The 27,891-nt window shown below is 43.0% G+C and overlaps 1 protein-coding gene across 1 annotated transcript in view; it reads left to right on the plus strand.

Moving 5' to 3' along the window:
* CEP350 (centrosomal protein 350) overlaps positions 1–27,891 on the plus strand; it is a 142,691-nt gene that overhangs the window by 81,819 nt on the left and 32,981 nt on the right. Inside the window, exons 20-27 of the mRNA XM_058660740.1 lie at positions 2,754–2,890; positions 4,011–4,133; positions 7,411–7,571; positions 11,635–11,831; positions 13,366–13,550; positions 13,914–14,001; positions 17,458–17,604; positions 21,662–21,816. Coding sequence (XP_058516723.1) covers positions 2,754–2,890; positions 4,011–4,133; positions 7,411–7,571; positions 11,635–11,831; positions 13,366–13,550; positions 13,914–14,001; positions 17,458–17,604; positions 21,662–21,816 — 1,193 coding nt within the window. The remainder of the gene's footprint in view (positions 1–2,753; positions 2,891–4,010; positions 4,134–7,410; positions 7,572–11,634; positions 11,832–13,365; positions 13,551–13,913; positions 14,002–17,457; positions 17,605–21,661; positions 21,817–27,891) is intronic.

Below are 27,891 nucleotides of genomic sequence, written 5' to 3' on the forward strand. Positions count from 1 at the left end.
CCCTTTTTGCCTCTTGGTTGTCAGTCCCTAACATCAGGCCCAGGGAACCGCTGATGAGCTTTGTATGAATCTATCTCATTTGGCCTAAATGATGTTAGTCTTTTATGTTGCTATAAGAAAAGTAAAGCTTAATTTATTATGACTAATAATTTCCCATGATTCCCACAAATTGTCAGAATCCGGGTCAGTGAGAAGCAGGATGTCACGTCTCCGCTATCTGGATAAGAAGCAGTTCTGATGCACTAGGTCTCTGTCTCCGGATAACTAGATCTCCGCTGGGACTGGCTTCCTGCCTTGGTTCCTTTTAGTTATTTATTTTTTATTTATTTTTTAATAATCTTACTTAGTTGATTAGGGTACAAAGGGTCAAGGGCCACAGGGTGAAAGTGGGTAATACCATTGTTTCCACACTAATATTATCATTTTTCCCTGTATCTGGGGTCAGGGGAGAAACAAAGGGAAAAGCTCCACCCAACCTCCCACCCACCCCAGATCCCCAACGGGAGGCACGCTCTGAGGGTCCTGCTCATACAGTTCTGATAGTTCATCAGTTCTGAATTGCTGCCAGTGTCTCAGTTCCAATCGCAACGACCAGCATGTGCATAAGCTGATTGGTGTGACGGACGGTGTTGGACTGTGTGCTAGCAAACTCGCGCAGGAATCAGGCCTGTGATCATCTCAGATGAAGTTTCTTTGGAGAGAGATCCCTCCAACTGAACTGCTGATCTTAGAACCCCAACCATGAAGAGACTGGCTGACTCGGTCCTCACGCAAACCAGTGGGAGCTGCAGCCTAGTTGGGACGACTCCCCATAACCCCTACCAGTTCTGCCCCCTACCCTGGTTCCCCTGCTTGCCAGTATGTACCGCAGGCTTGTCCAGTCTGTCCCACAACCCATTTAGCTCTCGCACATGTCAGTGGGCTTTGAAGCGTAGTTCAACCCAACCAGCCTGCTATCCAGCCCACATACCTACTGGCAGGTGCCTTTCTGTCTAGCCACCCCTGCCCCTCTCCTGGTTTTCGTGCTGTCCAGTGAGAGTGGTTGCCCCGAGGGAGGTGCCCACTATCTCCCTGCTAGGCCACTCCCACTCCCAGATTATGCACTCTCCAGGTGGTCCTGGCATTTGACTTGACAGAATTAGCTCCCAGTGCCAGCCTCTGCCAGCTAATGCTGCGGCTAAGCCCAACCAACCCTCACCCAGTCTAATTTTAGCTTGCACCAGTTGGAACAGTCAGCCCACGGTGGCCCTTCCCGTATCTATCTCACATGAGGCCCACAGGTGTTATAGCCCTGCCTAGTCTGATCTGCCCCCATGCCGACTTACGCTTTGCAATGGAAGTAGTTGTCCAGCAGGGGAGCCCACATTCCCCTGTCGGCTTTGCCTCCTCCCCCTGATTTTTACATGTGCTGTTTGGGCACTGCGACCACATCTGGTATGGCTCATCTCATCTTGGCATTCCTTAATGTGTACTGGTATGTGTCGCAACCAAACCTGGCTCGACCCACACTCTGTTCTAGTGCTTGGATTCACCAGCGGGTGATGTGAACAGGTTCAGTCTGGTCTGCCCCCAACCCATGCCATGTGCATGCAAGTGGGATAATTTCCATTGCCTGTTCTGGGCTGTTTCCTATTGTGTTTCTTGCGCTTACCTGCAGGGATTGTGTCCTGCCAGAGAAGTTGTCCAGGCTCCTCCATCAGAAAGACTGTAGCATGACTCCTTTTTCTAATAATAAATTTATTTTATTTTTGATGATGTTTGCTTGGTTAAGAAGAATGTATGCCCATGTGGACCAATGATTAGGGTGAGGAGGGTCAAGAAATAGAGAGAAGTGGACGAGTCAACTGCTTCCAATGTCCTTTTTTCTCCCTGTGTCTAGGAGAAGTGGGGAGAGAAGGGGAGAGGGCCACTCCCAGCAACTCAGCAGTTGCATCAGTACCCAGGAGTGGGGGACGGCCACTGATGTTAGCCCAGGTTGCCCATTGTGGAGCTTATTCCGAGGATACTGCTTAAGGGTTTTTGATAGTTCTGAGATGCTGTTGATTTTGTTTCTGCAGGGTTGAGGAAATCCTTCCAAGGTCCACTGGCTGACATAGTTTCACTTAGAGTCTTCACTCGCCCAGATACTCATTACCAAAGTTTGTTCTGCTCTCCATGGGCAGACTGAAGTGATTCAGTTTTGTAAAAGAGCCATGAATCTACTGTGTGTTGGGTTCTGTAAGGTCATACAAGACAATGTAAAAATTGAATCTTCTTCCTCAGTGAAATTTTAATGTAGTTAAACGACATCAATAGATTTCAACAATACTTTTAAGTTATCATTAGGAGTATCTGAAAACAGCAATTGAATATATACAAATGAATAATACCTATAGAAGTTGCAATATGGTTAATAATAAGGAACATTTACTTCAGTGTTGGCTAGAAAATATTTAGGAAAATAATAACTAAATTTGTTCTTGAAGGAAAATTTAATGTTGGTTTACTACTTCTCAAATGAATTAAAGATTTTCGTCTAATTCTTATGTTATAATAACTTGGTATTGATATAGAACAACTCTTTATTTTTATGAGATGAAGCTGTTGAGACTTAAAGAAGCTAAATGACATGCTCTTAGTACTCCTGTGTTGTTGGCAGCATGTCTTGCTTTTAATCCAGTATTCTTTCCAAGACACTGTGCTCCCTTTCAGTACATCTGTAATATGATATTTTTATGCTGACTTTTGCCTTTGTTATGTGTGTTCATATTTAGATGGCAGAGCTAACTCGAACCCGTATCTCAGATGCCATCACTGGTTCAGGATTTCCCCTAACAACATTGTACGACCACCAACGACAGCACCTTCCAGAATTCATGAAACATCTGAGGACCAGAGCTGAAACAGATAGGTGAATATTCAACCATTCATCTAATGTGTGATGAATATCAGTTATGTGCTGGGCACTCTGCTGGGTACCAGGAGTACGGTTATGGACATTTAGTCTAGTGGGTAAGATAAACCGTAGACCTGCATTCAGTTTAGTGAATGAGCTCCTGGTATTATGAAGGACAGGAACATGTGTCAGAGACATGCAGTTCAGGAATCTGGACATGAAGGAGGTCTGACCAGGCTTTCCAAAGGAGGAGAAGGTTACGGTGAGAACAGTGCCTGGGGTGTCGGTGAGGAAAGGAGGTGAAGATAGGAGGACCAGGCCTGATGCCATAGGTCAGCAGCTCAATGCTCGCCTTGCACCTGCCAGGATCCCAAGTGGGCACCAGCTCGTGTCCCAGTTGCTCTGCTTGCCATCCAGCTCCCTGCTTATGGCCTAGGAAAGCAGTAGAGAATGACCCAAAGCTTTGGGAGCCTGTTCCTTCACGGGAGACCTTGAAGAAGCTCCTGGTTTTGGATCAGCTCAGCTCTGGCCGCTATGGAGTGAACCAGTGGGCAGAAGACCTTGCTCTCTGTATCTGCTCCTCACTATATATCTACATTTCCAACCAAAAAATAATAATAAAAAAAAATCTTTAAAAAAAAAAGAGTAGGAGTATCAAAAGTGCTGAAGGAAGAGAACATGGTATGTTTCAGGAAAGGTAAGTAAAGCCATGTGACTGGAGAAAGAGCAAAGAGGAAATAGGGTGAGATGGTGCTTCCTGGGGGGACCTCACAGACCAGGACTTTGGAGTTTGACCTGGAAACAATGAAGTCATAAATAGAGGTTTTTAGCCAGGGTTGGGTGACATCATTTTTGTGTATGTGTTTTTAAATTTTCTTTTGATTATTAATACATATTAGGTCTTTTGACATTCATTAATACTGGGAGTAATGTTGTGTTTATTTCTCTTAATAAAGAGACAGCTATTCATTAGATATTGCATGTCCTTTTCTATTGAATATTTTAAATACTTTCTAATAGTTCCTTCATGATTTCCATTCATTCACACCTCAAGTCATATTATTGTAAGCAGTATTTAAAATCTTTATCTTGTTGAAGACTTCAAATGTTTATGTAATTGTGATTTTCTTTGTAGGGCGAGTCAATCTATTTCACTCTCCCAGAGTAAAGAAGGCACTGTTGACTCAAAACAACAGAAGTATTTCTCTTCATACGATAGTTATTCTGACTCATCAAGATACAAGAGGCATGATCGAAGGTGAACAGAGCTTAATAATGAACTTTGAAAAACATTTTACTATTGCTTTTCTTTGACACCTTATTCTTGCACGCTTTTGTTGTTCTTGTTGTTTGGTTTTGTTTAATGGAGCAGCATCTGCCCTTCAAAGTACTGTCTTCTCACATTTAATTAGTCAGTTTCCAAAATAGTCAGTCCTTGCTGTAATACTAACCCTTGAGTGCCTAGTTGTGTAATCATTGCATAATTTGCTTTTCCTGCATTTAGTCTCCTGATAATGCCGTCTTCCTAGATTAGCGAGCTGCAGTCCATGGAGCGCTGTAGAAGCCTACCAGGGTCACAGAGTAGTTAGTGCCAAGCCAAGGATTTAAACCTTAATTTATCTGGCTTTAACACCTGTGTTTATTATGTATTTCCTTGTTAGTATTAATGTTTCTTGATTACTACATGTGCTAAATCTTATAAAGGATTTATTATTTATTTGAAAGGCAGAATTAGAGAAAAATGGAGAGGCAGAGAGAGAAAAGTCTTTTATTTGCTGTTTTACTCTCCAAATGGCCGCAGTGACCGGGACCGGGTGAGGCTGATGTCGGGTTCAGGAGCTTCTGCAGCCCCTGGGTGGGTGCAGGGGCGCAGGCATTCTGGTGTCCTCACTGAGTCAGCAGGGAGCTGGGTGAGATATGGAGCAACTGGGACTGAAACCAGAGTGCACCTGTGACACCAGCACTGCTGAACAGCATAGCCTGGTGTTCCACAGCACCAGCCCCAAGATGGACTGATTTGTACTTATAACAATGCTGAATATTTGATGCTTGGCATTTTATTGGTGTCTAGCTTTCTGTTATGGTTCTGTCCTCACCTTGAAATAATTTTTATTCATGAGACTAAAAATTATGAAGGTTAATGTAGGATAACTACCAGCAGTTACTGAACACCTATGTGAGTCGGAAACTGTGTGACCTTGACTGACACTTATCTTCTCACTGATGCTTCTTTTAAGCCACCATAATCTGAATCTTTGCAATAGTTTCTTTTTAAAAAGTGTTTGATCTCCTCCTGTATATCTCTGTTCCTTTACTGAGCAGTTTTGAAGATTTTATCATCTTCAAAAGAAACTCTGTGTCCATTAGCAGTAATTTCTTCTGTCCCCACTCTAACAGCATTAATCTACTTCCTGTCTCCTTTGTGTATGAATCTGCCCACTTTGGCATTAAGATCTGTGATGCTTTTGTGACTAGAATTTTTCACTTAGCCTGATGTTTTGAGGGTTCATCTAAATGTAGTATGGTATCATAGCATCAATTACGTGCCAACTGTTTTGTTACATAGACAGACCATATTGCACTTGCCCATTCATCAGTTGATCACGATTGGCTGTGTGATACTGTGAACATTCATGTACGAGTTTTTGTGTACACATTTTTTTTCTCTGGAGTATATACTGGGAGTGAAATTGTAAGGTCACATGGTAACTGTTTAAGTTTTGAAAGAATTTAGCTTAAAAAATTTTTTTTTATTTGACAGGCAAAGTCAGAGAAAGAGAAGGGATGGCGAGAGGGAGAGAGAGAGGAGGTGGATCCTGCATCTTCTGGTTCACTTCCTAAGTGATCATAATGTCCAGAGCTGGGTCAGGTTTAAGCCAGGAGCCAGGAATGTCTGGGTCTCCCCACATTGGTGCGGGATCCAAGGATTTGGGCCATCATTCTTTGTTGCATTCCCAGGTACATTAGCAGGGTGCTGGATGGGAAGTGGAGCAGCTAGAACATGAATTGGTGACCATATGGGATGCCAGCACTTCAGGAAGCAGCTTAGTTTGCTGTACCGTAGTGATGGCCCTTAATTTAACATTTTGAAGAATTTCCAAATGGTTTTTCTTTCTTTTTTTTAAAGATCTATTTTTATTACAAAGTCAGATATACAGAGAGGAGGAGAGACAGAGAGGAAGATCTTCCGTCCGATGTTTCACCCCCCAAGTGAGCCGCAACGGGCCGGTGCACGCTGATCCGAAGCCAGGAACCAGGAACCTCTTCCAGGTCTCCCATGCGGGTGCAGTGTTCCAATGCATTGGGCCGTCCTCAACTGCTTTCCCAGGCCACAAGCAGGGAGCTGGATGGGAAGTGGAGCTGCCGGGATTAGAACCGGCGCCCATATGGGATCCTGGGGCGTTCAAGGCGAGGACTTTAGCCGCTAGGCCACGCCACCAGGCCCCCAAATGGTTTTTCAAAGCAGCTGCACTATTTCACATTCTTATAAGTTCAGAATTTTTCTGTGTCCTTATCAATACTTGTTACTGTCTTTTTGATTATGGTTATCCAAGGGAGGCCCAGGATTAATTATATCCCTCACAAGTAGCAAAGTTCTTAGCATACAGTCGGCAATCTACTGCATGTTTATTGAGTAAATCATTGGTTTATAACTACTGAGTGATAGAATTAGTATTCAACCTGGATGGATACACATATTTTATCTAACAGCCTTATTATAAGATTTATCCTTTTCTTTTTTAAAGATTTATTTTTATTGAAAAGTCAAATCAGATTTACAAAGAGAAGTAGAAACAGAAAGATCTTCCATCTATTGGTTCACTTCCCAAGTGGCCACAACAGCCGATCCAGAGCCAGGAGCTTCTTCCTGGTCTCCCAAGTAGGTGGAGGGTCCCAAAACCTTAGGCTATCCTGCACTACTTTCCCACACGCAGGAAACGGATGTCCCTGCTGCTCCACATCCCATCCAGCTCCTTGCTATTTATGCCTGGAAAAGCAGTGGAGGTTTGCCCAAGGATTTGGACCCCTTCATTCATGTGGAAGGCTTGGAAGAAGCTCCTGACTCCTCCTGGCTTTGGACTGGTCTGTCTTTGCCTGTTGCAGCCTTTTTGGGAGTGAACCGGTGGATGGAATCTCTCTCTGATTCTGCCTTTCAAATAAGCAAATATTTTCTTTAAAGAAATCTAGGTTGTTCATTAAGAACAATTCTACTAGGGCAATTGTGATTGAAGCAGATTGTAATAAATTGTGATGTTAATAAAAAGTGAGAGGAAGCCACCTTTCCCAGAAGTTTAACTTTTGAAATAAAAGGAGAAAAGGGTAGTTTAAACATGGCAATTGCCTTTTATGATTATTTCAGGATAAAACCTTTCTCTCTGCTATTCATCTTTTCCAGAATAATTTACTCTCAAACTGTTGTATTGTTCTTCATTTCATATGTTGATTAGAACGTATAGTCCTTTGGCAAGATAACTTTACCTTATAGTTATGATTCTTACTGCTTTTCAAAATTGTCCCATAATGCTCATGAACAGAAGCAGTAGTGGTAGCAGTCGTCAAGAGAGTCCATCCTGTAAGGAACATGAGAAGAAACTTCCTGGTGACCAGAGGGAGACTTCAGTTGAAGAACAGGTGCAGACTGCCGCGGATGACTCCCTGAGAAGTGGCAGTGTTCCCTCTCTTCCTGATGAGAAAGGTAACTGCAGAATCACTTGGAACCTAGGGGAAGCGTGGGCCTTACTGTAAAGTGGCAAATAGTTTGACCAAATTGTGTTCTAGTGATTTGTAGAAAGTAGAAGTTAAAAGTGATGGTCTTGGGTATTTACCTGAATATATTTCTAAGCAGAGTAATGAAAGCATGTCTTGGTTTCTCATTGCTTATATTAAAAGAAAAACAAAAAGGAGTCAGTTTGAATACTTGGGAAACTCTTAGCTTATCCATGTTGTAAAAAGGATGTTGTACCAAGGATGTGGCTTGACGGTCACTCCATGAAGAGATGACCTGTGAATCTGACCAGAAGGCAAGAATAGAGATGAGATTGTACTCCTAATTGCGCAGTTTGAATTTTAAAACACGGGATTATATCTAGGGTTCTGTTGCATGGGGTAACAGAATTCTTCCAGCTATGATCATGTTTTATTCTTCAATAAAAGGGAGAAATGATCCCTGCTGCTGTCGCCATGAGCCCAGAGGACACAAGCCCAGTTTCAGAGGTGGGGTCATCTTAGGTTGAGGGGCCAGGCTGCCCTGCTTACAACCGTAGGGACTGAGAGTATATGGCCTTTGCCCCGTGGGTCTAGAAAATGGAGTGCCACTGTAATCAGCCAGGGGGCAAAGCGTCAAGCCAAAGATTGTTTTCTGGTATCAAGATCTAATGAAGTCTGCTTTGCTGGTCGTTAGACTTGCTTGGGACTTCTTCGTTCATTTCTGTTTCTCCCGTTTGGATGGCAGTGTGTGTTCTGTACCTCTCCCAATATTGTATTTTAAAATATTGTGTTTCATGGTTTTATGGATTCAAAATTGAACCGCAGTATTGCCCCAGGATGGAATCATAACTGGAGTTGCACCCGTTTCTGATATGGATGAAACTTAGACGAGATTTGAACCTGCGATTGATGACAAAATAGTTTTAGTGAGTTGAACACATTTTTTTAAAAGATTTATTTTTTTATTTTTTATTACGGTCAGATATACAGAGAGGAGGAGAGACAGAGAGGAATATCTTCCGTCCGATGTTTCACTCCCCAAGTGAGCCGCAACGGGCCGGTGCGTGCTGATCCGATGCCGGGAACCAGGAACCTCTTCCGGGTCTCCCACGCGGGTGCAGGGTCCCAATGCATTGGGCCATCCTCAACTGCTTTCCCAGGCCACAAGCAGGGAGCTGGATGGGAAGTGGAGCTGCCGGGATTAGAACCGGCGCCCATATGGGATCCTGGGGTGTTCAAGGCGAGGACTAGCCACTAGGCCACGCCGCCGGGCCCAAGTTGAACACTTTTTGTGTGCAAGAAGGTCGGGAATTTTGGGGAACCAGGTGATGGAATGTTACAAATTTCGCCCCTCAAAATTTGCATGTTGTAGCTTTCACTGCTCGTGTTGACTATTGAAGTTGAGCCTTTTATGGAGTAAGTAAGGTTAAATTAAGTCAGAAGAGGAAGCAATTCAATAGACTGGTGTCTCTTTAAGAAGAAAAGGCATCATTAGTAGACACAGAGAGCAGAATATTTGCAGATAGAGCCAGGAGGAATCTGCTTGCGATCCAAGAAAGGCGGCTTCACCAGGCCAGCTTGTCTGGCACGTTACCATTGGACCTCTGACTTCCAGAGGTGTGAGAACTTGTATCTATGTTTTAAGCCACCCATTCTGAGGTGTTCTATTATGGTAGCCTATTCAGACTAACTCATAGTTTGTCAGTGTTGAGAGATATGGTCAGATGTATTTATTAGCAGATAGACACAATCAAGATTTTTTTTGTGTACTGCAAAGTTTGACAGTAATGCAATTCATGTTAGGAACAAAACTCATACTTATCATAACATAGGAACAGAACTCCATATCAGAGAGAAATATATAATGTAGGAAATAATAGAAGAATTTGTTATTTGTTTTTTCTGCAGTAGCACAGACTTAAGCAATCCTAAATTTTACCTCATTCATGACAGTGTTTATAATGAAAGTATTGGCAGTAAGTATGTGTGACTTGGTTAATGCCGTATCTTAGGTATTTGCCATGGTGGATAAATAATTGTCAAGCTAACTGTAGCTGACCCTTGAAGAACATGGATACTACACTGTGCAAGCCTACTTATTTGTGGATTTTTGTCGTTGGAGGTAGATGAACCAAGTATCCTACCAAGAAAAGGTAGATCATGAATACATAAAATAGAGTATTTCCAAAACTTCATGGGAAAGTGGAATTAGAAGATGCATTGGGGCCAGGTTTGGCATACTGCTTATGGCATCACATGGAATGCCCTATGCCCTACGGGGTGCCTGGGCACAAATGCCATCTGCACTCCAGTTCCAGCTTCCTGCTAAAACATATCCAGGAGACAGCAGACTGTGGCTGCAGCTGTGCAGTCCCCGCCACCTTGCTGGCCTCTGGCTCTGGCCCGGCTCCGTTCAGCTGTTGGGAGCATCTGTTGAGTGAACCAGTGGATAGGAGACTTCTTTTTGTTTCCCCTTGATGTAGCAATGACTTCCTGTACACAGCACTTGAAGGTATGACCCATGAAAGGAAAATGGAGGCAGTGTACTCGTTTATGTCTAAAGATTTTTGTTCTCTAAGTGACACTGTTAAAATGAAAAGATAAGCTAGAGGCTGGAAGAAAACTGCAAATCACATGTTAAAGGACTTCTATCCTGAATGTGGGAACAACTCCCAAATCTGCAGTAAGAACATCACAACTCCAAAGTGCACGTGCATCTCTGGAAACATCGGCAGCCGGAGTTCAAGTTTGTGTGCTTTTGTGTTAGGCTTGTAGTTTCCAGCAGAACACCAGTTTTGAAGTTACTTAGGTTAGTTCTTTCCCCTACTCCCAACCTACTTCACCTGGCTAAACACACATTTATACTACAGTTAGATTCAGGTGTCACAAACTGCATTTCATTCCGTGGTCCTCCAGTATCTTGTTTGTTATGTGTATGAGCTTGTGTTTATACAGCTTACTTTTTCTGATAATCCCAGGGTGCACAACGTCAGACGAAGTATACAAATATCACATCATGTATAGCTCCTTCACTTTGAGTGTTCCTGGTGGTAATCAGCTACTTCCTCTTCCTCCAGATACCTGTAACCATTTATCTTTTTTTCATCTTAAAAGTTTTGCCTTTTTCAAAATGCCGTAAAAATGGTATAATCACTATATATCCTTTGGAGCTTTTTTTGTTAAAGATTTATTTATTTTTTATTGGAAAGGCAGATATGCAGAGAGGAAGATCTTCCGTCTGATGGTTCACTCCCCAAGGGCCGCAGTGGCTGGAACTGAGCCAATCCAAAGTCAGGTCTCCCACATGAGTGCAGGGTCCCAAGGCTTTGGGCCATCCTTGACTGCTTTCCCTGCGAGAAGATGGGAACTGGAGGAGAAGTGGGGCCCCTGGGATTAGAACCGATGCCCATATGGGATCCTGGCACATTCAAGGCAAGGATTTTAGGTGGTAGGCCATCACGCCGGGCCAAGCTTGTTCTTAATAACTTGGTGCTAGTTCATTGTGTGTGTTAATTTGCATTTCATAAAGGACATTTTAGTTGCTTTCACTTCCTGTCAGTTACGTATAATGCTGCTATAAACATTGGTATATAGGTTTTTGTGTGGATGTAAGTTTTCAAATCACTTGGTAAACACTTTACATTTGGTCGCTGTATGGTGGTAATGAAAGTGTCATTCACTATTGCCATATCTTTTTGTGTTTTCATTGGCAGTGATTGTAAATTCCCTTCTCTTTATATTCTTGCCACCAATTTTTTATTACCAGGCTTTTGAATTTACCCATTCTGAAATTCATGTTGAAGTATCTCATTGTCATTCTAATTTCTCACTAATGACATATAATGCTGAACACCTTTTCCTATCTGTTTGCTGTCTGTGTATTTTCCAGAAAAAGGTGTCTGTTGAGGTCAGAGCTCATTTTTAAATTCATATTGTTGAAAATCATGCTTATGAATTCACGTTTGATCGTCCCATGAAGAGGCAAAAGATTGCTAAGTGAGTGTCTGTTGAGAACAATTAAAATGATCTAGTTTCTCTACATTTTTTCTTAGATTCAACTTCGATTGCAACAGAATATTCCTTTAAATTTGATGAATCCATGACAGAAGATGAAATAGAAGAGAAATCATTTCGGTCTTTACTGCCTTCCGAGAGTCACCGCAGATTTAACATGGAGAAGAAGAGAGGCCAGCAGGAGGACAGTGATGAGGAAGCCTCCCCAGAGAAGACCTCGCTGTCTTCTGCCAAGGTGTGTTTTTCTTTCCCATAGGGTGAGCCAGGAAGGTGCATTTCATATTGAACTTAATTGTCAGCTGCCACAATTAGTGTGCCAGGATATTCTATGTTTTTTTTTCTGTGAAATCTTACTTCACTTTCCTTACCGAGTAGGGTGCTAATCTATTCTCTGAGTGATATGCGAAGCCTCTGAGGTTCTTAGCCATTACTGTATTTCTGGCTTTCTCACTTGTTTCAATCTTTTTATACTTTTTCCATTAAAAAACTTATATTTAGGTTAGGCATTTGCTGAAGTAGTTTAAAATGCTGTTTGAGAACCCACATCCCATATCACAGAGCCTAGGTTCCACCTCGCGCTATTGAGTGCACCTTCCTGCTGATGCACACTGAAGAGGCAACAGGTGCAAGTAGTTGGGTGTCTGCTACTCATGTGGGCACCTAGACTGAGTTCCTAGTTACTGACTGTGGTTTGGCCCAGCCTCAACTGTTGGAGGCATTTGGGGAGTGAATTAGTGGTTGATAGCACTCTTTTCACACAAATGAAAATGTCAAATTACATTCATTCTTCTTAGCAGATCATGTACTTTTTAAAAAAAAAAAAAAAAAGATTGTTTTATTTATTTGAAGGCAGAATTAGAGAAAGAGGGAGAAATCTTTCATCTGTTGCTTCACTCCCCAAATGACTGCATTAGCCAGGACTGGACCAGGCCAAACTCAGGAGTGTAGAATTCCATGTGGGTCGCTCTCCATGGTGGCGGGGCCCTGTGCGCGTGGGCCATCTTCTGCTGCTTTCCCAGGAACTTTGGCAGGGAGCTGGATCAGAAGTGAAGCAGCCAGGATGTAAAGCAGCCCCCATAAGGATGCCTGCATTTCAACAAGTGGCTTAAGCTGCAGATGCTAATGTCAGGTACCTTTTAGAATAGAAGCGCATTGTTACCCTACTTTGTATCACCTGAGAACAGTCTAGTAATAGTTACTAAAATCCAGTTGGCTGGACAAATTGGTACATTTTAAGCTTTCTTCTGTTCCTTTTTTTTTTTTTTTTTTTTTTTTTTGGTATGTGCCATTTTAAGGAATATTCTTTCACATTATTGGTGGTCTTGATAAATATATTTCATTTTTATAAGTGCACCTCTTTTTTTTTTTTAAAGATTTATTCATTTTATTACAGCCAGATATACAGAGAGGAGGAGAGACAGAGAGGAAGATCTTCCGTCCGATGATTCACTCCCCAAGTGAGCCGCAACGGGCCGGTGCGCGCCGATCCGATGCCGGGAACCTGGAACCTCTTCCGGGTCTCCCATGCGGGTGCAGTGTCCCAAAGCATTGGGCCGTCCTCAACTGCTTTCCCAGGCCACAAGCAGGGAGCTGGATGGGAAGTGGAGCTGCCGGGATTAGAACCGGAGCCCATATGGGATCCCGGGGCTTTCAAGGCGAGGACTTTAGCCGCTAGACCACGCCGCCGGGCCCCTAAGTGCACCTCTTTTAATGAAAGCATGTCTCAGAAGACTGAAAAGGGGCTAAACCAGATGCACTGCTTCCCTCAGGAGTTGAGCATGCCGTTCTCCGGAGGGCAAGACAGCTTCTCCAGGTTCACCATGGAGATGGTCCGGCAGTACATGAAGGAAGAGGAGATGAGGGCAGCCCACCAGTCCTCTCTTCTGCGGCTCCGTGAGAAGGCCCTGAAGGAGAAAACTAAGGCCGAGCTAGCCTGGCTGGAACATCAAAAAAAGTAAGTTCTCTCAGTGAGCATGGCTCTCATGTTTAGGTTGTACTTCCGTGAAATGAAGCTGATTGCAGATATTTTGTTTCATTCAGTTTGATCAATACAGTTTTTTAAACTAGAAACAGAACAGTAATCCTTGATTCATGTTACCTAAGGATTTCCTTTATACCCACATAGCTTTTTTTTTTTCATTTCTTCTGCTACCTAACCAACTAATCTTATTTTGTACTTAATTCTTCTAAAATATTGTACAAAGAATAAATAAAATACTGTGTATTTCTCAAAGTCTGTGTCTTTAAAGGACTTAGTCTAGGGCTTTTTGTATATATTCGAATTTGATCTTTGCCTCCGTGAAACATCCGTCTGCAGACATCTGCGAGACAAAGGAGAGGATGATAAAATGCCCCCACTCCGGAAGAAGCAGCGCGGCCTACTTCTGCGACTGCAGCAAGAGAAGGTATGTGGGACACAGCCCTCTAGGACACTTCATCTCAGGCTGCTTTGTGAGTCCATTATCTTGCCAGATCTCCTTTTCTTCTTATCACCTTGCATGAGATGTAACTGTACTTAACCTGACGACGCCTGTACTGCTGTAGTTACAGGTCGTCCGACGCCTGTACTGTTGTAGTTACAGGTCGTCCGACGCCTGTACTTCTGAACAGTCGTCCGCTGCATCTCTTCCAAGTTAGGATTGTGCATCACTACTTACTTCATGTAGTCAGCCTTCTCCATCATGTTACACGTGGAATACAGTAGTCTTTTGAAATGGCTGGTTAAAAATTTGCCAAAATTAGAGTTTTTTCTTGTAGAAGAACAAGATGCAGAGTACATGTAGTATTATGCTATTCTTGTAAATTTTTAAAATAACCAATTAGTAGTGTAATTCTATGAAATACTAGTATATCAAAGTAGGGGATGCCCCAACTAGGTTGTGGTGTCCACTGGTGAGCACGAGGGTTGGAATTGGGGCAGCGGTCTGGGCAGGACATGGCTTCAGTGTCCCTTGGCATGGGTATGGACTGGATCTGGAGTGTGCCAGACTGGGCTATACTCTAACACACACTGTGAGAGCCCGGATGGGTGTGGGATTGCTGAGCTGGGTCTTGGCTTCCTCCTTCCTTTGAGCCATGCGTGACCTGTGTTTAGGTGTGGTCCCAGTGTGGTCGGGCTCTAGCTCCCAAAGCTAGAACCAGAATAGGTGTGAGCAAGTTGAGGTGAGGAGGTGGGCTACGATAGGAGGTGGGCTAAGTCAGCCTGGGCCAAGGACCCACCAGTGTGCGCAAGATCTGCCGTTGGAAGGAGACCTGATAGAAGAGCTTGGGGAACTCCTTTGTCAGGGCGCAGTCCCTGCAGGTGAGCGCAAGTACCAAGGCAAAGAGCAGCTCAGACCAGACCAGGTTATTGTAGCCACCAGCATTCGTGTAGCTCAGGTTGGGAGTCGGAACAAGCTGGGCCAGTTCATAACACACATTGGCAGAGCAGATCTGAGAAACAGGGGAGGGTGCAAGATGGGCCAGGTTGGGCCGCAGCACCAGCCAGTTCCCATTAGGGCCAGGAGTTGGGGGACTGGCTGGGCCTGGTTGAGTGGCAGCACCTGCCAGCGCAAGCTGGAACAGGGATAGACTGCACCGGACCGGCTACAGCACCCACTGGCAAATGCCAAAGTGAGATGGGCCATGCCACATTGGGCCGCAACACCCGCCAGCACAAGTGAGACCAGGCAGTAGGCGGATGTGAGCCTGGTAGTGGAGCTATGGAGACTCTCCTGGGCCAGTTTTACTGCTGGTGAGTATGAGAGCTGGGACTGGGACAAATAAGGCTGGGGGATAGCTAGACTGGGCTGAGCCAGAGTAAGGGCAAGCTGGTTGGGCTTTGCCGCAGCCTCAGCTGGCAAGTGGTGAGAGTTGGGGGGCAAATCCTGTCAGGCTAGACTACAGAACCACCTGGAGAGTACAAGATCCAGGACTTGGTGTAGGCCCAGTAGGGAAACTGGGCACCTCTCTAATGGGCTGCAACTCTCACTGGTGAGCGTGAGAACCAGGACTGGGGCTGTGCCTGGCTAGACAGGCAGTGGCACCCGCTGGAATGAGTGTGGGCTGGAGGGTGGAGTCGGTTGGGTTGAGTTAGGCTTTAAAGCTCAATTGTGTGTACAAGAGCTGAGTGAGATGTGAGACATACCAGACCAGTCTACTGCATATTCTGGCAGACACAGAAATCAGTGCTGGGGGCTGGTCCAGTGGGGCTTATTGGGAGTTGCTCTGACTAGGCTGCAGCTCCTGCTGGTGTACATGTGGGCATACTGTGGTGGGTAGGGTTGAGCTGGGCCATAGCACCTACTGGTTTGTGTAAGACATGGGGGGTGGAGATAGATCTGACTTGGGAATCGGAATTACCGGTGCGGATGTAGGCTGATGTGGGTGACAGAATGAACTGGACCCAGTACAGGTGGACACACATGCAAGAGATAGGTCTGAGACAAGATTTCGTTGAGGGTCTTCCGGCTAAACTGCTGGACTGTAACTCCAACCATGGAGAGAGTAGCAGGACCTGTGTCTGACAATGGAATGCATGTGTCAAAACTGGGCCTCCTCAGTGACTTAGAGCCATAGACGGCATACCCAGAAGCACATGGAGGATATGTCAGACCATTGGAGCCTGTAGAGGACACCTGGTACCATAGCAGAGAAAGGAGGGCAGAAAAAATTGCCCTACTAACCCATGAAGTGTGACAGCAAATGGAGACTCGGGTGGACTGTGTCAGCCAATGGGCCTTGGAAGGATATCCACATGCTTGCATTTGCAAGACCAACAGCATTTCACAATTATAGAAACCACTTGAGCAGAACCCTTAGAGCATGCTCCACGTTGGGGACTTTGGGATGACTTTGGGTGGCTGTTTGCCAACCCTGGTTAGTGAGGCGGTTGGGAGACTGGGTATGGCTTCTCCCCTTCTCTCTCCCCTTCCCCCAGATACAGGAAAAAGGAAAAAGAAATGTTGAGATAATAGTCTCACCCACTTTCGCCTGGACCCTTCCTACCCTGATCAACTATATAAACATCATCAAAAATAAAAATTTTTAAAAATGCGTACAAGGCCAACATAAGAAAGTAAGAATGTGAAGGAACCAATAATGTCTTAGTGTTAGAGAAAGAGTTGGACCCTGAGAGTCACGCCTGCCGTCTCGGGGCGCCCCAGCTCTGGAGAGATTCACACAAGCATCACGGTGTCAGTGTCTTCATCATGATTACCTCATTGGCAAGGACCAGATTTAAACAAACGTGTGAAGACTGAACTGTGCTAAATTTCAGCAGTTACTAATAGTAAGGCGTATCATCTTTTGTCCACTTAATTAGCCATCAACACATAATATCCTGAAGGGAGAGACACTGATACAATGTAGTCTTACTTTCTGGCAGCACTGTAAGCAGAAACAGTCTTTTTATGAAAGCATTTTTAAAAATTTTAAGGATCATTAAATGGCTCATCATCTTTGATTTTTCTTCCTGCTTTTAAATTCTCCTGAAAAACTAGTTCATAGTATGAGACAGTTAATTATAGGCATTAAAACATTATTTTGGATAGTGAAAAATTATGAGGATCTAAGAATTTAATAATTGTTAGTTGACTTGCCATGCAACTAAACAACTGGTAGGACCAAGCGGCATTACTCAGAGATGTGAAAGGTATTAAGTTTAGAAAAGGAATGTGAAATTGTTGGTTTGTTACAGTATCAGTTATTTAAATTAAAGGATCACATTTATTTCAGAGTGATGGTTGTATTTATGACTTTTTCCCTTTCTCTGAAATGTTCCTGCTTTTATCTTGTTTTTAATATGTGATGATTGGATTTTCTTTTAAAAATACTACATGTGGTTGCTTGAAATCTCAGTTTCCTGACTCTTCCAACCTTAGGCAGAAATAAAACGCCTTCAGGAAGCCAACAAGGCAGCTCGGAAGGAGCGGCAGCTGATTCTTAAGCAGCAGGAGGAGATAGAGAGGATTCGGCAGACCACCATGAAGCTGCAGGAGAGGCTGAAGTCTGCAGGCGAAAACAGACTGGTACGTGGGATGCAATCACTGGTGGCTTGTGTTCTGTCTGGTGAGCTTCCTGGTATCTTACCTTGCCTTGTGTTCCATTTCATCTGCTGGATGCGTTCACTCAAACCCTGTGGTAACAAGAGTGAATTAGCCTCAAGGGCTTGTATGGGCCTATAGGTATGGGGAGAGTTTGTATCTTTTTCCCATGGAATACTCAAATTTTGAAAGAAGCACAAGATTTGTATATTAGCTTCAGTATATTTTGCTTATAGATAGGCATTTGGTCTGTTAAATGCTGGCTGGGGTCTGGTGGCATGGCCTAGTGGCTAAAGTCCTTGCCTTGCACTTGCTGGGATCCCATACGGGTGCTGATTCTAATCCTGGTGGCCCTGCCTCCCATCCAGCTCCCTGTTTGTGCCCTGAGAAAGCAGTTGAGGGCGGCCCAAAGCCTTGGGACCCTACACCCACGTCGGAGACCTGGAAGAGGCCTCAGGCTCCTGATTTCAGTTGGGTTAGCTCTGGTCGTTGTGGCTACTTGGGGAGTGAATGAGCAGACGGATCTTCCTCTCTGTCTCTCCTCCTCTGTATATATGACTTTCCAATAAAAATAAATCTTAAAAAAAAAAGGTGCTGGCTGGGATCATCCCATCTTGGAATTTCTGGGCCGGGGTCTGACTCTGCCTGCCCAGTCCTGCTTTCTGCTATTGCAAGCCCTGGGAGGCACAGGTGATGGCTCAGGTGCCTGAGTTACAGTCTCCTGAGGTCAGTGTCGCTCAGCTCCGAGCAGTTGTTGCAGGTGTTTGGGGAGTGAACCAGTGGATGAAAGTACTTGCTCATAGCCTCTCTCTCTTGCAAATTACAGGGGGAAAAAGCCTTCTATTTATAGATTAAATTAGGACACAGAACCTTGCTTTTGCTTATCACTCCAAATTTATTCCTCAGAATTCATACGCTGTTTATGTGATATGTATTTCAGTTATTCAGTTTTAATATAGTGATACAAGATTCAAAGGAAAGGATCAAACAGAAACTCTGAGGAATATATTATATAGACATACAGTACTAGTTGGAAAACCCAGATATAACAGTATAATCTCAAAAGAGCTCAAGTGTTTTCTGTTTTGTTCTTTTTTTTTTTTTTAAAGATTTCTCTTTTTTTTTTTTTTTTTGGAAAGTAAGATATACAAAGAGGTAGATCTTCCATCCATTGATTTACTCCCCATGCAGCTACAACTGCGGAGCTGCACTGCTCCAAAGCCAGGAGCCCAGAGCCTCTTCTGGGTCTCCCACATGGGTGCAGGGTCCCAAGGCTTTGGGCCGTCCTCCACTGCTTTCCCGGGCCACAAGCAGGGAGCTGAATGGGAAGCGGGGCTGTTGGGATTAGACCATATGGTATCCTGGCGCATTCAAGGGGAGGACTTCAGCCACTAGGCTACCCTTCTGGGCCACTCTGCTTTGGTTTTTTAACGGCACTTTAAATTTTGAAACAATGACAAAAGTTCACAGTAAAGATAATTTGGGAGTAAGATAACAAGAGGTTAACATTGATATGTTACTACTAATTAGCTTTTAAGTCCTTTAAATTTCTAATTGTCCCAACAGTGTTTTCTATAGCAGAAGTTAAGTTCAGAATTACATGTTACATTTGGTTTTCATGTCTCTGTAGTTTCCTTCATTCTGGAAAAGTTGTGGGTTTTTTTGTTTTTTGTTTTGTTTTGTTTTGTTTTTTGGTTCTCATGACTTTGAAACGGAAGATGACATGCCAGGGGCCTGCGCTGTGGTGCCCCCGGTCAAGACACCGCTTGCAACACCAACATCCTGTGTCAGCTTGGCGTCTAGCTTCCTGCTAGTGCACCTGAAAAGAAAGCAGGTGGTGGCCACTCGGTGGGAGAGCAGATGTAGTTCCTGGTCCCTAGCTTTGGTGTGAGTAAACCAGTGAAGGAAACAAAGATTAGCTGTCAGTTATTTTCCAGAATGTTTCTTAACAGGAGTTTGTCTGGTATTTCCTCATGACTCAATTCAGATTGTACATCTTCAGCAGAAATATCACCAGAGGTTTGGGATTCCTCTCATTGCATTCAGTCAGTAAAGGATTTTGATAGATTCCATTATTGCTGATAATTAACCTGATCGTTTGATAAATGTGATGTCACTGTAAAGTTGCTCTGTGAAGTTATACTGTAAAGTTACACTCTTCCTTGTATGGAAGTGTTTAAGATTGTATGAATAATTTATTTTTTATCAAAGTTAAGTTGATTCAGTTTTTTAGATCAGTTCTACGTGGTGGATTTCTATTTTATTTGTAATTACAGTTTGTTACTGTTATTTGGTGTTCACTTCGTCTCAAATTGAGCCAGTAAAGTCTAATTCATGTACATTTCTGTGTATTCTTTGTATATTCCAGCAATCTTGAATACTTGCATGCTTCTGAAACAAGATTTTCAAGATCATTTTTGTAATTTCCTTGCCCTGCCTTATAATTAATCATTTTTCTGAGGAGGAAGGTTATTTTTTTATTCAAAGATTTATTATTTATTTTTATTGGAAAGGCAGATATACAGACAGGAGGAGAGACAGAGGAAGATATTCCGTCCGATGATTCACTCCCCAAGCGGCTGGAGCTGAGCCCTTCCGAAGCCAGCAGTCAGGAGCTTTTTCCAGGTCTCCCACGCGGGTGCAGGATCCCAAAGCTTTGGGCTGAGCTCAGTTCCTTTCCCAGGCCACAGGCAGGGAGCTGGAAGGGAAGCAGGGCTGCCGGGATTAGAACTCGCGCCCGTGTGGGATCCTGGCCCGTTCAAGTAGAGGAGTTTAACCACTACGCTATCACTCCAGGCCCGAGGAAGGTTACTTATAAATCAAAATTTGATAAGCATGTTCGTTGTCATTTAAATTTTGGTTCTAATACACAACAAATCTTGGCAATACATTAAGTATATGTAGACAACTGACATGGATATACTGATGCCACTTCAAAATTTTGTAGAAATTGGATTAAAAGATTTATTTTGGTTCAAAACATCTGAAATCTATGCATGTGATGAGTGTTGAAAAAATTTCCTGGATTCATGAAAATGAATATTATGAAAAATGCTGTGCATGAATTTCAAAAAAATATTTTAGCCAAATAAACTTTTTATTACATCCCATAAACTTTTAGAAGTCTCCATATTATAAAAATTATGAGCTCAGGGCCCAGCATGGGCCTAATGGCTAAAGTCCTTGCCTTGAACACACCAGGACCCCATATGAGTGCCAGTTCTTATCCCAGCAGCCCCGTTCCTGTCCAGCTCCCTGCTTGTGGCCTGGGAAAGCAGTTGAGGATGGCCTTGGGACCCTGCACTCATGTGGAGATTCGGAAGAAGTTCCTGGCTCCTGGCTTCAGTTGTTGCAGTCACTTAGGGAGTGAATCTTCGAATGGAAGATCTTCTTCTCCGTATATCTGACTTTGCAATAAAAATAAAAATTTTAAAAATTTTTATACAAAAAAAAAAATTAGGAGCTCAGTTTGATATCCCAAATTCCAATTCATCACAAGGCTTAACTTTTTTTGTTACTTTTTTTTTTTTAATCTGAATGAGAGAGAAAAAATTGTGCAGTCTTCCCATCTTGTTCCCTTTCCAGATACCTGCAGTAGCTAGTATTGGGCCTCGGCAGAGCCACGAGCCAATCGGAGTCCCTTAGATTAGACCTCGCCTGCTGCTCCCAGGTGTGTCTCAGCAGGAAGCTGGGATTAGAAGTGGAGTCAGGACTCCACTGACATGTGGAGGTGACTCTTTCATGTGATGTTTTATCTTTAAAGATTTCTTTATTTTTATTGAAAAGGCAGATCAGATTTACAGAAAGAAGAGACAAAGAAAGATCTTCAATCCACTGGGTCGCAGGTGATATCTTAACTGCTATGCTAAACTCCACCCCAATTTCTTTTCCCACAAATCATTCTGAAGTATGTGGGTTTTTTGTACATGTTACATGGTATCTTAACTGCAGGCTTATTATAAGCTTTGTTTTGAGAATGAAGTTAACTTTGATCACTTTCAGACCCTTTTAAAGGTAGTAAACTTTAGCCTTTTGTTTGCAGGACTCCCGTAGTGAGTGTGATGTGCAGGATAATAAAGCAGCTGGTCCGGGGCCAGCCGACGAGACCCGCACTCCTTCTCCGGTCTCCATCTCCAGCAGTGAAACCAGCAGCATTATGCAGAAACTGAAGAAAATGAGAAGCCGTATGGATGAAAAGTAATTCATTTTTGTAAATATCTCCTGTGTAGTTACCTTGAGAGTAGTAGGAACAAGTAATATTTTGATATACTTCATTAGATTACATAGTTGATATACTTTGTTATATAGTATTAGATTATATAGTTGATATACTTTATACTTTTGTACTTTATAGCCTGCATATTTTAATATGCTTTATTAAATTAAAACAAAATGTTTTATGGATTCAGTAGCATTTTAGTAGAATTAATAGATTAACCTAGAAGTCAGTTAACTAGAACTTACTTGTAATCAGTTTTTCTTGCTTTAATAAAATTAGGTTTCTTATTTTTAAAAAATATTGTTTTGCATGTATATAAATATGGCAGTGTTTTTTCCTTTCTTACTTTTAAAGATAGATAGTATCTAGCATTTTTGGGCAGCAGCTTGTTGTATATATTGTCATCTTACTATGTATCAGGCTTATCCATCAGAAGAGTAACATTTTAGCCTTGTGAGTAGGTATGAGTTGTTCAACTAAAACCAGAAATGACTGACATCCTCTTGGGATGTTGACTGATTTGGCATTCTAACCTTTTTCCGAAAGCTTTCTAAACATTCTTTTATAAGACCCTTTTAAAGAAAACTACTCCTGCTGGGCTGTAACTCAGTTGTACATCAGCTTTGACCAAATAAAAGGACATTTACATAATTGTACAAGTTTTACACTTACAACATAAATGACATTTACATAAATTTATTATTTGCTTTTGGGTATACATTTAATTAAATGCAGTGGTAAATTAGCTGCTTGTGGACTCTGTCTTTGCCTGAAGCTGCTCCAGTATGAAAAAAAAACCATTGGAAAATTTTCTGCTTTTTCAAAGTAGCAATTTGAACCACAGCCTGAGCTTGAATTTTGTCTATATCTTTCCGCAGTGTGTGTTCATCACCAAATTTAGTAATGTGCTACAGTTACATGTGACACCACCAGTAATACAGTTAGTTTTGGAATAGTCGTGAGATTTCCTATAGATGCAGGTACTTCAAAATGCTCAGAGAAAATAGAATGAAAAACTAAAATCATGCGTTCTAGGGAAATTTAAAAAGTTCATGAAACTGGGCCCGGCGGCGGCTAAAGTCCTCACCTTGAACGCCCTGGGATCCCATATGGGCGCCGGTTCTAATCCCGGCAGCTCCACTTCCCATCCAGCTCCCTGCTTGTGGCCTGGGAAAGCAGTCGAGGATGGCCCAATGCATTGGGACCCTGCACCCGCGTGGGAGTCCTGGAAGAGGTTCCTGGTTCCCGGCATCGGATCGGCACGCACCGGCCCGTTGCGGCTCACTTGGGGAGTGAAACATCGGACGGAAGATATTCCTCTCTCTCTCCTCCTCTCTGTATATCTGACTTTGTAATAAAAATAAATCTTTAAAAAAAAGTTCATGAAACTTTCGTATGATAAGAAAATTATGAATGCATTTTAGCAGTTTTACCCCAAAATAAACTCATCTTAATTCCATTCTTGCATGAAGTACTACACCTTGTCAATAAAATGGCAAGACAGCCATTTCGTAACTTAAAAATACTTAAATTGATCATGAAAATAGCTTTGCAAAATGAATACATATTTTAAATGTAACAATATGAGAGTGAGATCCCATATTTAAAATACATGGGATTCCTTTTCTGTGACTTCTAGGGGTTAGACTAAGAATTCTGTGAATAATTATTTATTGAAATTTAGACCAGAGATGCTTTCTTTCTTGTCTGATAATTTTTTTAAAAGATTTGTTTATTTGAAATCGAGAAAGATAGGGAGAGACGCTAGACGTGCTGAGCCGGGCTAAAGCTAGGAGCCCGAAGCACCGTCTGGGTCTGTCTTCCATGTGAGTAGAAGGGGCCCAACTACTTCCGTCAGCTTCAGTGGAACTGGATCAGAAGTGGAAGTGGAGCAGCTGGGACTGGAACCAGAACCCATATACAGTGCCAGCTTTGTAGGTGGTAGCTTAATGAGCATGCAGCAGAATCCTATATGGGCACCAGTTTGTGTCCCGGCTGCCCCAATTTCCATCCAGCTCCCTGCTTGACTCCTGAAAATGCAGTCAAGGATGGCCCAGGATTTTGGGACTGTGTACCTGTGTGGGAGATCTGGAAGAAGCTCCTGGCTCATGGCTTCGAATCAGCTCAGCTCTGGCCATTTTGGCCACTTGGAGGGTGAATCAGCAGACGAAAGATCTTTGTCTCTCCTGTCTGCAAATCTGACTTTCAAATAAAAATAAATAAATATTTGTTTTAAAAAAAGATTATTTATTTTTGAAAGGCTGAATTGCAGAAGATGCACAGATTTTTGTCATCCATTGGTTTACTCCCAAACAGCCACAACAGTTGAGGTTGAACCAGGCTGAAAGCAGGATCTAGAGATTTCATGTGGGTCTCCTGTGTGGAAGGAAGTAGGAGCCCAAGCATTGCATCATGTTCTGCAGCTGGAACTCAAACCAGTGTTCATATGGACAGTGCTGTGCCTCTGCACCAACTCCAAAAAAAGAATTTTTTAAAAGATTCATTTATTTTTATTGGAAAGTCAAATACATAGAGAGAGGAGGAGAGACAGAGAGGAAGATCTTCCGTCCGATGATTCACTCCCCAAGTGACCACAATGGCCAGAGCTGCACCAATCCGAAGCCAGGAGCTTCCTCCAGGTCTCCAGGTCTCCCACGTGGTTGCAGAGTCCCAAGGCCTTGGGCCATCATTGACTGCTTTCCGAGGCCACAAGCAAGGAGCTGGATGGGAAGTGGGGCTGTTGGGATTAGAACCGACACCTTTATGGGATCCTGGCGCATTCAAGGCGAGGACTTTTAGTCACTAGGCCATCACACCAGGCGCAAAAATAACTTCTTAAGAAGGAGTTATCCCAGGCCTGGCACCATGGCTCAATTAGCTAATCCTCCCCTGGCAAGTACCAGAATCCCATTTGGGCACTGGCTCGTGTCCTGGTTGCTCAGCTTCCCATCCAGTTCATGCTTATGGCCTGGGAAGCAAAGAAGGGTGGCACAAAGCTTTGGGATCTTGTTACCCATATGGGAGACCTAGAAGAAGCTCCTGGCTCCTGGCTTAGGATCATCACAGCTTCTGCCATTGTGGCCACTTGGGGAGTGAGTCAATGGATAAAAGATACTTCTGTCTCTCCTTCTCTCACTAAATCTGCCTTTCAATGAAAATAACTAAGTCTTTAAAAAATAAATTTATATAAGAAATGTGCTTCAAATTTATACTCTTTGAGCTGGATAGCTTAACTCTGTAGATAAAAATTACAGCATTCAAAGCTTAGAAATAAGATATAAGGACACCTCTATATCTTTGCAGTGTTATCTGGGATTTATTCCACAGAAGAATGTGCCTTTGTTTGATTTACTGTTTACCATTGTGAGGGGTTTTAAAATCCTCCTTTCTCATATATGTTATACAGTCTGACAATGTACTGTGATATTTTTTAGAAGTGGGAAGGGCCAGCATTCTGGCACAGCTGGTTAAGCTGCCTGCTACCACCGTGGCATCCTGTATGGCCTCAGGGTCAGCAGCTGCCTGCTGTGCTTCTCATCCCGCTTGCTGCTAACAGCCTGGGAAGGCAGCAGAGTGAACCGGTGGATGGGAGAGCTTTCTCTTTTTCTCTCCCCTTCACTGTCCCTGTCAAATAAATGCTTTTTACAAAAGAGAATTACTTTACTAATTTGAAAGTCAGAATGACAAAGACAGGAATGACAGATCTTTCATCCGCTGCTTCAGCCCCACATTACCACACGGGGAAGCGCGCGTGGAAGCGCGCGTGGAGCTCCCGGCACCTGGCTTTAGCCTCTGGGGAGTGAACCAGTGGATGGAAGACCTCTCTCTCTCTGTAAATCTGGTTTTAAATAAACAAACTTACGAAATAACACATAAATACCAAACTGCTTTGATTAGTTAAAATTAGTCTTCAATAGAAATTAATCTTTCTGAATTGTATTTGCTGAAACTAGAGAGGTCCTCGAGTTGAACAGCATTTCAGTAGAAGTTGGAGAGTGAAAACTTAATCTCTCATTAATTCCCAAGGTTCAAGCAAGGGAACAGTGGTTCCATATTGCGTTAAATCTGTGTATCTCTCACAGTCTGGAGCTTGTCGGGACAGCACTTTGACATTGACAGTGCCTGTTAGTGTGATTTTCTGTAAAGTCATTTAGGTTTCCGTCATTCACTTAACCTGTATAACATCTGGGAAGATTGTTGTCTCTATTAGGAATTACTGGTATTTTATCTCAACTTCATTCTGGTTTTAAAGGGTATATTATTGTGTTCTCTCTCTCTCTCTCTCTCTCTCTCTCTCTCTCTCTCTCTCTCTCTCTCTCACACACACACACACACACACACACACACACACACGTCTGTATTTTAAATTTTATGATTTGAAAGGCAAAGAAGGGCAGAGAGAGATCTCCCACCCGCTGGTTCACTTCCCAAATGGCACAACAGCCAGAATTAGGCCAGGCTGAAGCCAGAAGCCAGGAGCTTCATCTATGTATCCTACCCAAATGCCCACTGCTTTCCCTGGCACATTAGCAGAGAGCTGGGTCAGAAGTGGAACAGCTGAAGTTCTGATTGGCACCTGTATGGGATGCTGGCATTGCAGGCAACAGCCTAATGCATTATACCACAGTGCCAACCCCTGGAGTATATTTATCTTTCATAAGAAACAAATTTTCTGGAAAGAAATTCTAACTTTAAAACTTTTCCTACATCCCTTCTGAAGCTATTTTATTTTAATTTTGTATTGGCCATTTCTTTTTTCCTATATTTCTAAGCTAGAATTTTTGAATATACTTAGTTTTTTATAAGTGAAAAATAAGTGTCAACCCTCATTCTAATTGAAAAAGTTACCGTTCTGTATTGGGTTGAACAAAAAATCTAAACACTATTTTCACAGTTCATTTGACATGTTCCAATATTTACTTTTTGTATTAGGTCATGCATGTGTTTAGCGGTTATATATCTAAGAGGGTGGGTGAAATTTTAATGTTTGGTTCTATTTTTGAGCTTTTTCTGTGTAAATTTATCTTTGCAAAACATTTTGATAATTTGTTTCAAAAAAAGTATTGTTAATTTTGAAAAAATGACAAGGAAAATTGCAGTGTCTTCCTAAAATTTGGCAAAAAAATTTTTTTCCTTGAACTTAAGTACAGAAATCAAGGCAATCCAGATATGTGTGTGTGTGCGCACGTGTGTATATGTGCATGTATGTCTGTATATGTGTGAGTGTGGGTGTGCGCGCGTGAGTGTGTGTATGTGTGTGAGTGTGTGTATGTGCATGTATGTGTGTATATGTGTGTGGGTGTGTATGTGTGTGTGCATGTATGTGTGTATGTGCATGTATGTGTGTATATGTGTGTGGGTGTGTATGTGTGTGTATGTGTATGTGTGCGTGTTTGTGTGTGCGCGTGTTTGTGTGCATCAGTAAATCAAGGGGAGATAAGTGCTGTGCTCCATATGGGGAACAGATATTAAAATAGTCTTTTATTTAAAGATACAAGTACACAAGATTACACAGGCTTTTAAAAATCTAAATGAGTGGCTGGATTCATACCTAGATTTTCTCACCTCAGTGACGTACTGACACGTGCCTTGGTCTTCCAAGGCAGTAAATGGTGCCTTGTTCTGTGAGCTACTGTGGTGTGCCTGTGAACAGAAGCATGCTCTGTCAAAGACAACTAACCTGCCCCAACTCCTGGTAGACTTAAACCTTTATATGTAAATTATGCACAGTGATTTACTATTACAAAGAACTATGGTTTTTAAAGTAACTCTGAGGGCCCGGCAGCGTGGCCTAGCGGCTAAAGTCCTCACGTTGAACGCCCCGGGATCCCATATGGGTGCCGGTTCTAATCCCGGCAAGCACCACTTCCCATCCAGCTCCCTGCTTGTGGCCTGGGAAAGCAGTCGAGGACGGCCCAATGATTTGGGACCCTGCACCTGCGTGGGAGATCCGGAGGAGGTTCCTGGTTCCCGGCATCGGATCGGTGCAGTACCGGCCGTTGCACTCACTTGGGGAGTGAATCATCAGACAGAAGATCTTCCTCTCTGTCTCT

The sequence above is a fragment of the Ochotona princeps genome, chromosome 2, assembly GCF_030435755.1.
Source record: "Ochotona princeps isolate mOchPri1 chromosome 2, mOchPri1.hap1, whole genome shotgun sequence".
Classification (NCBI taxonomy): Eukaryota; Metazoa; Chordata; class Mammalia; order Lagomorpha; family Ochotonidae; genus Ochotona; species Ochotona princeps.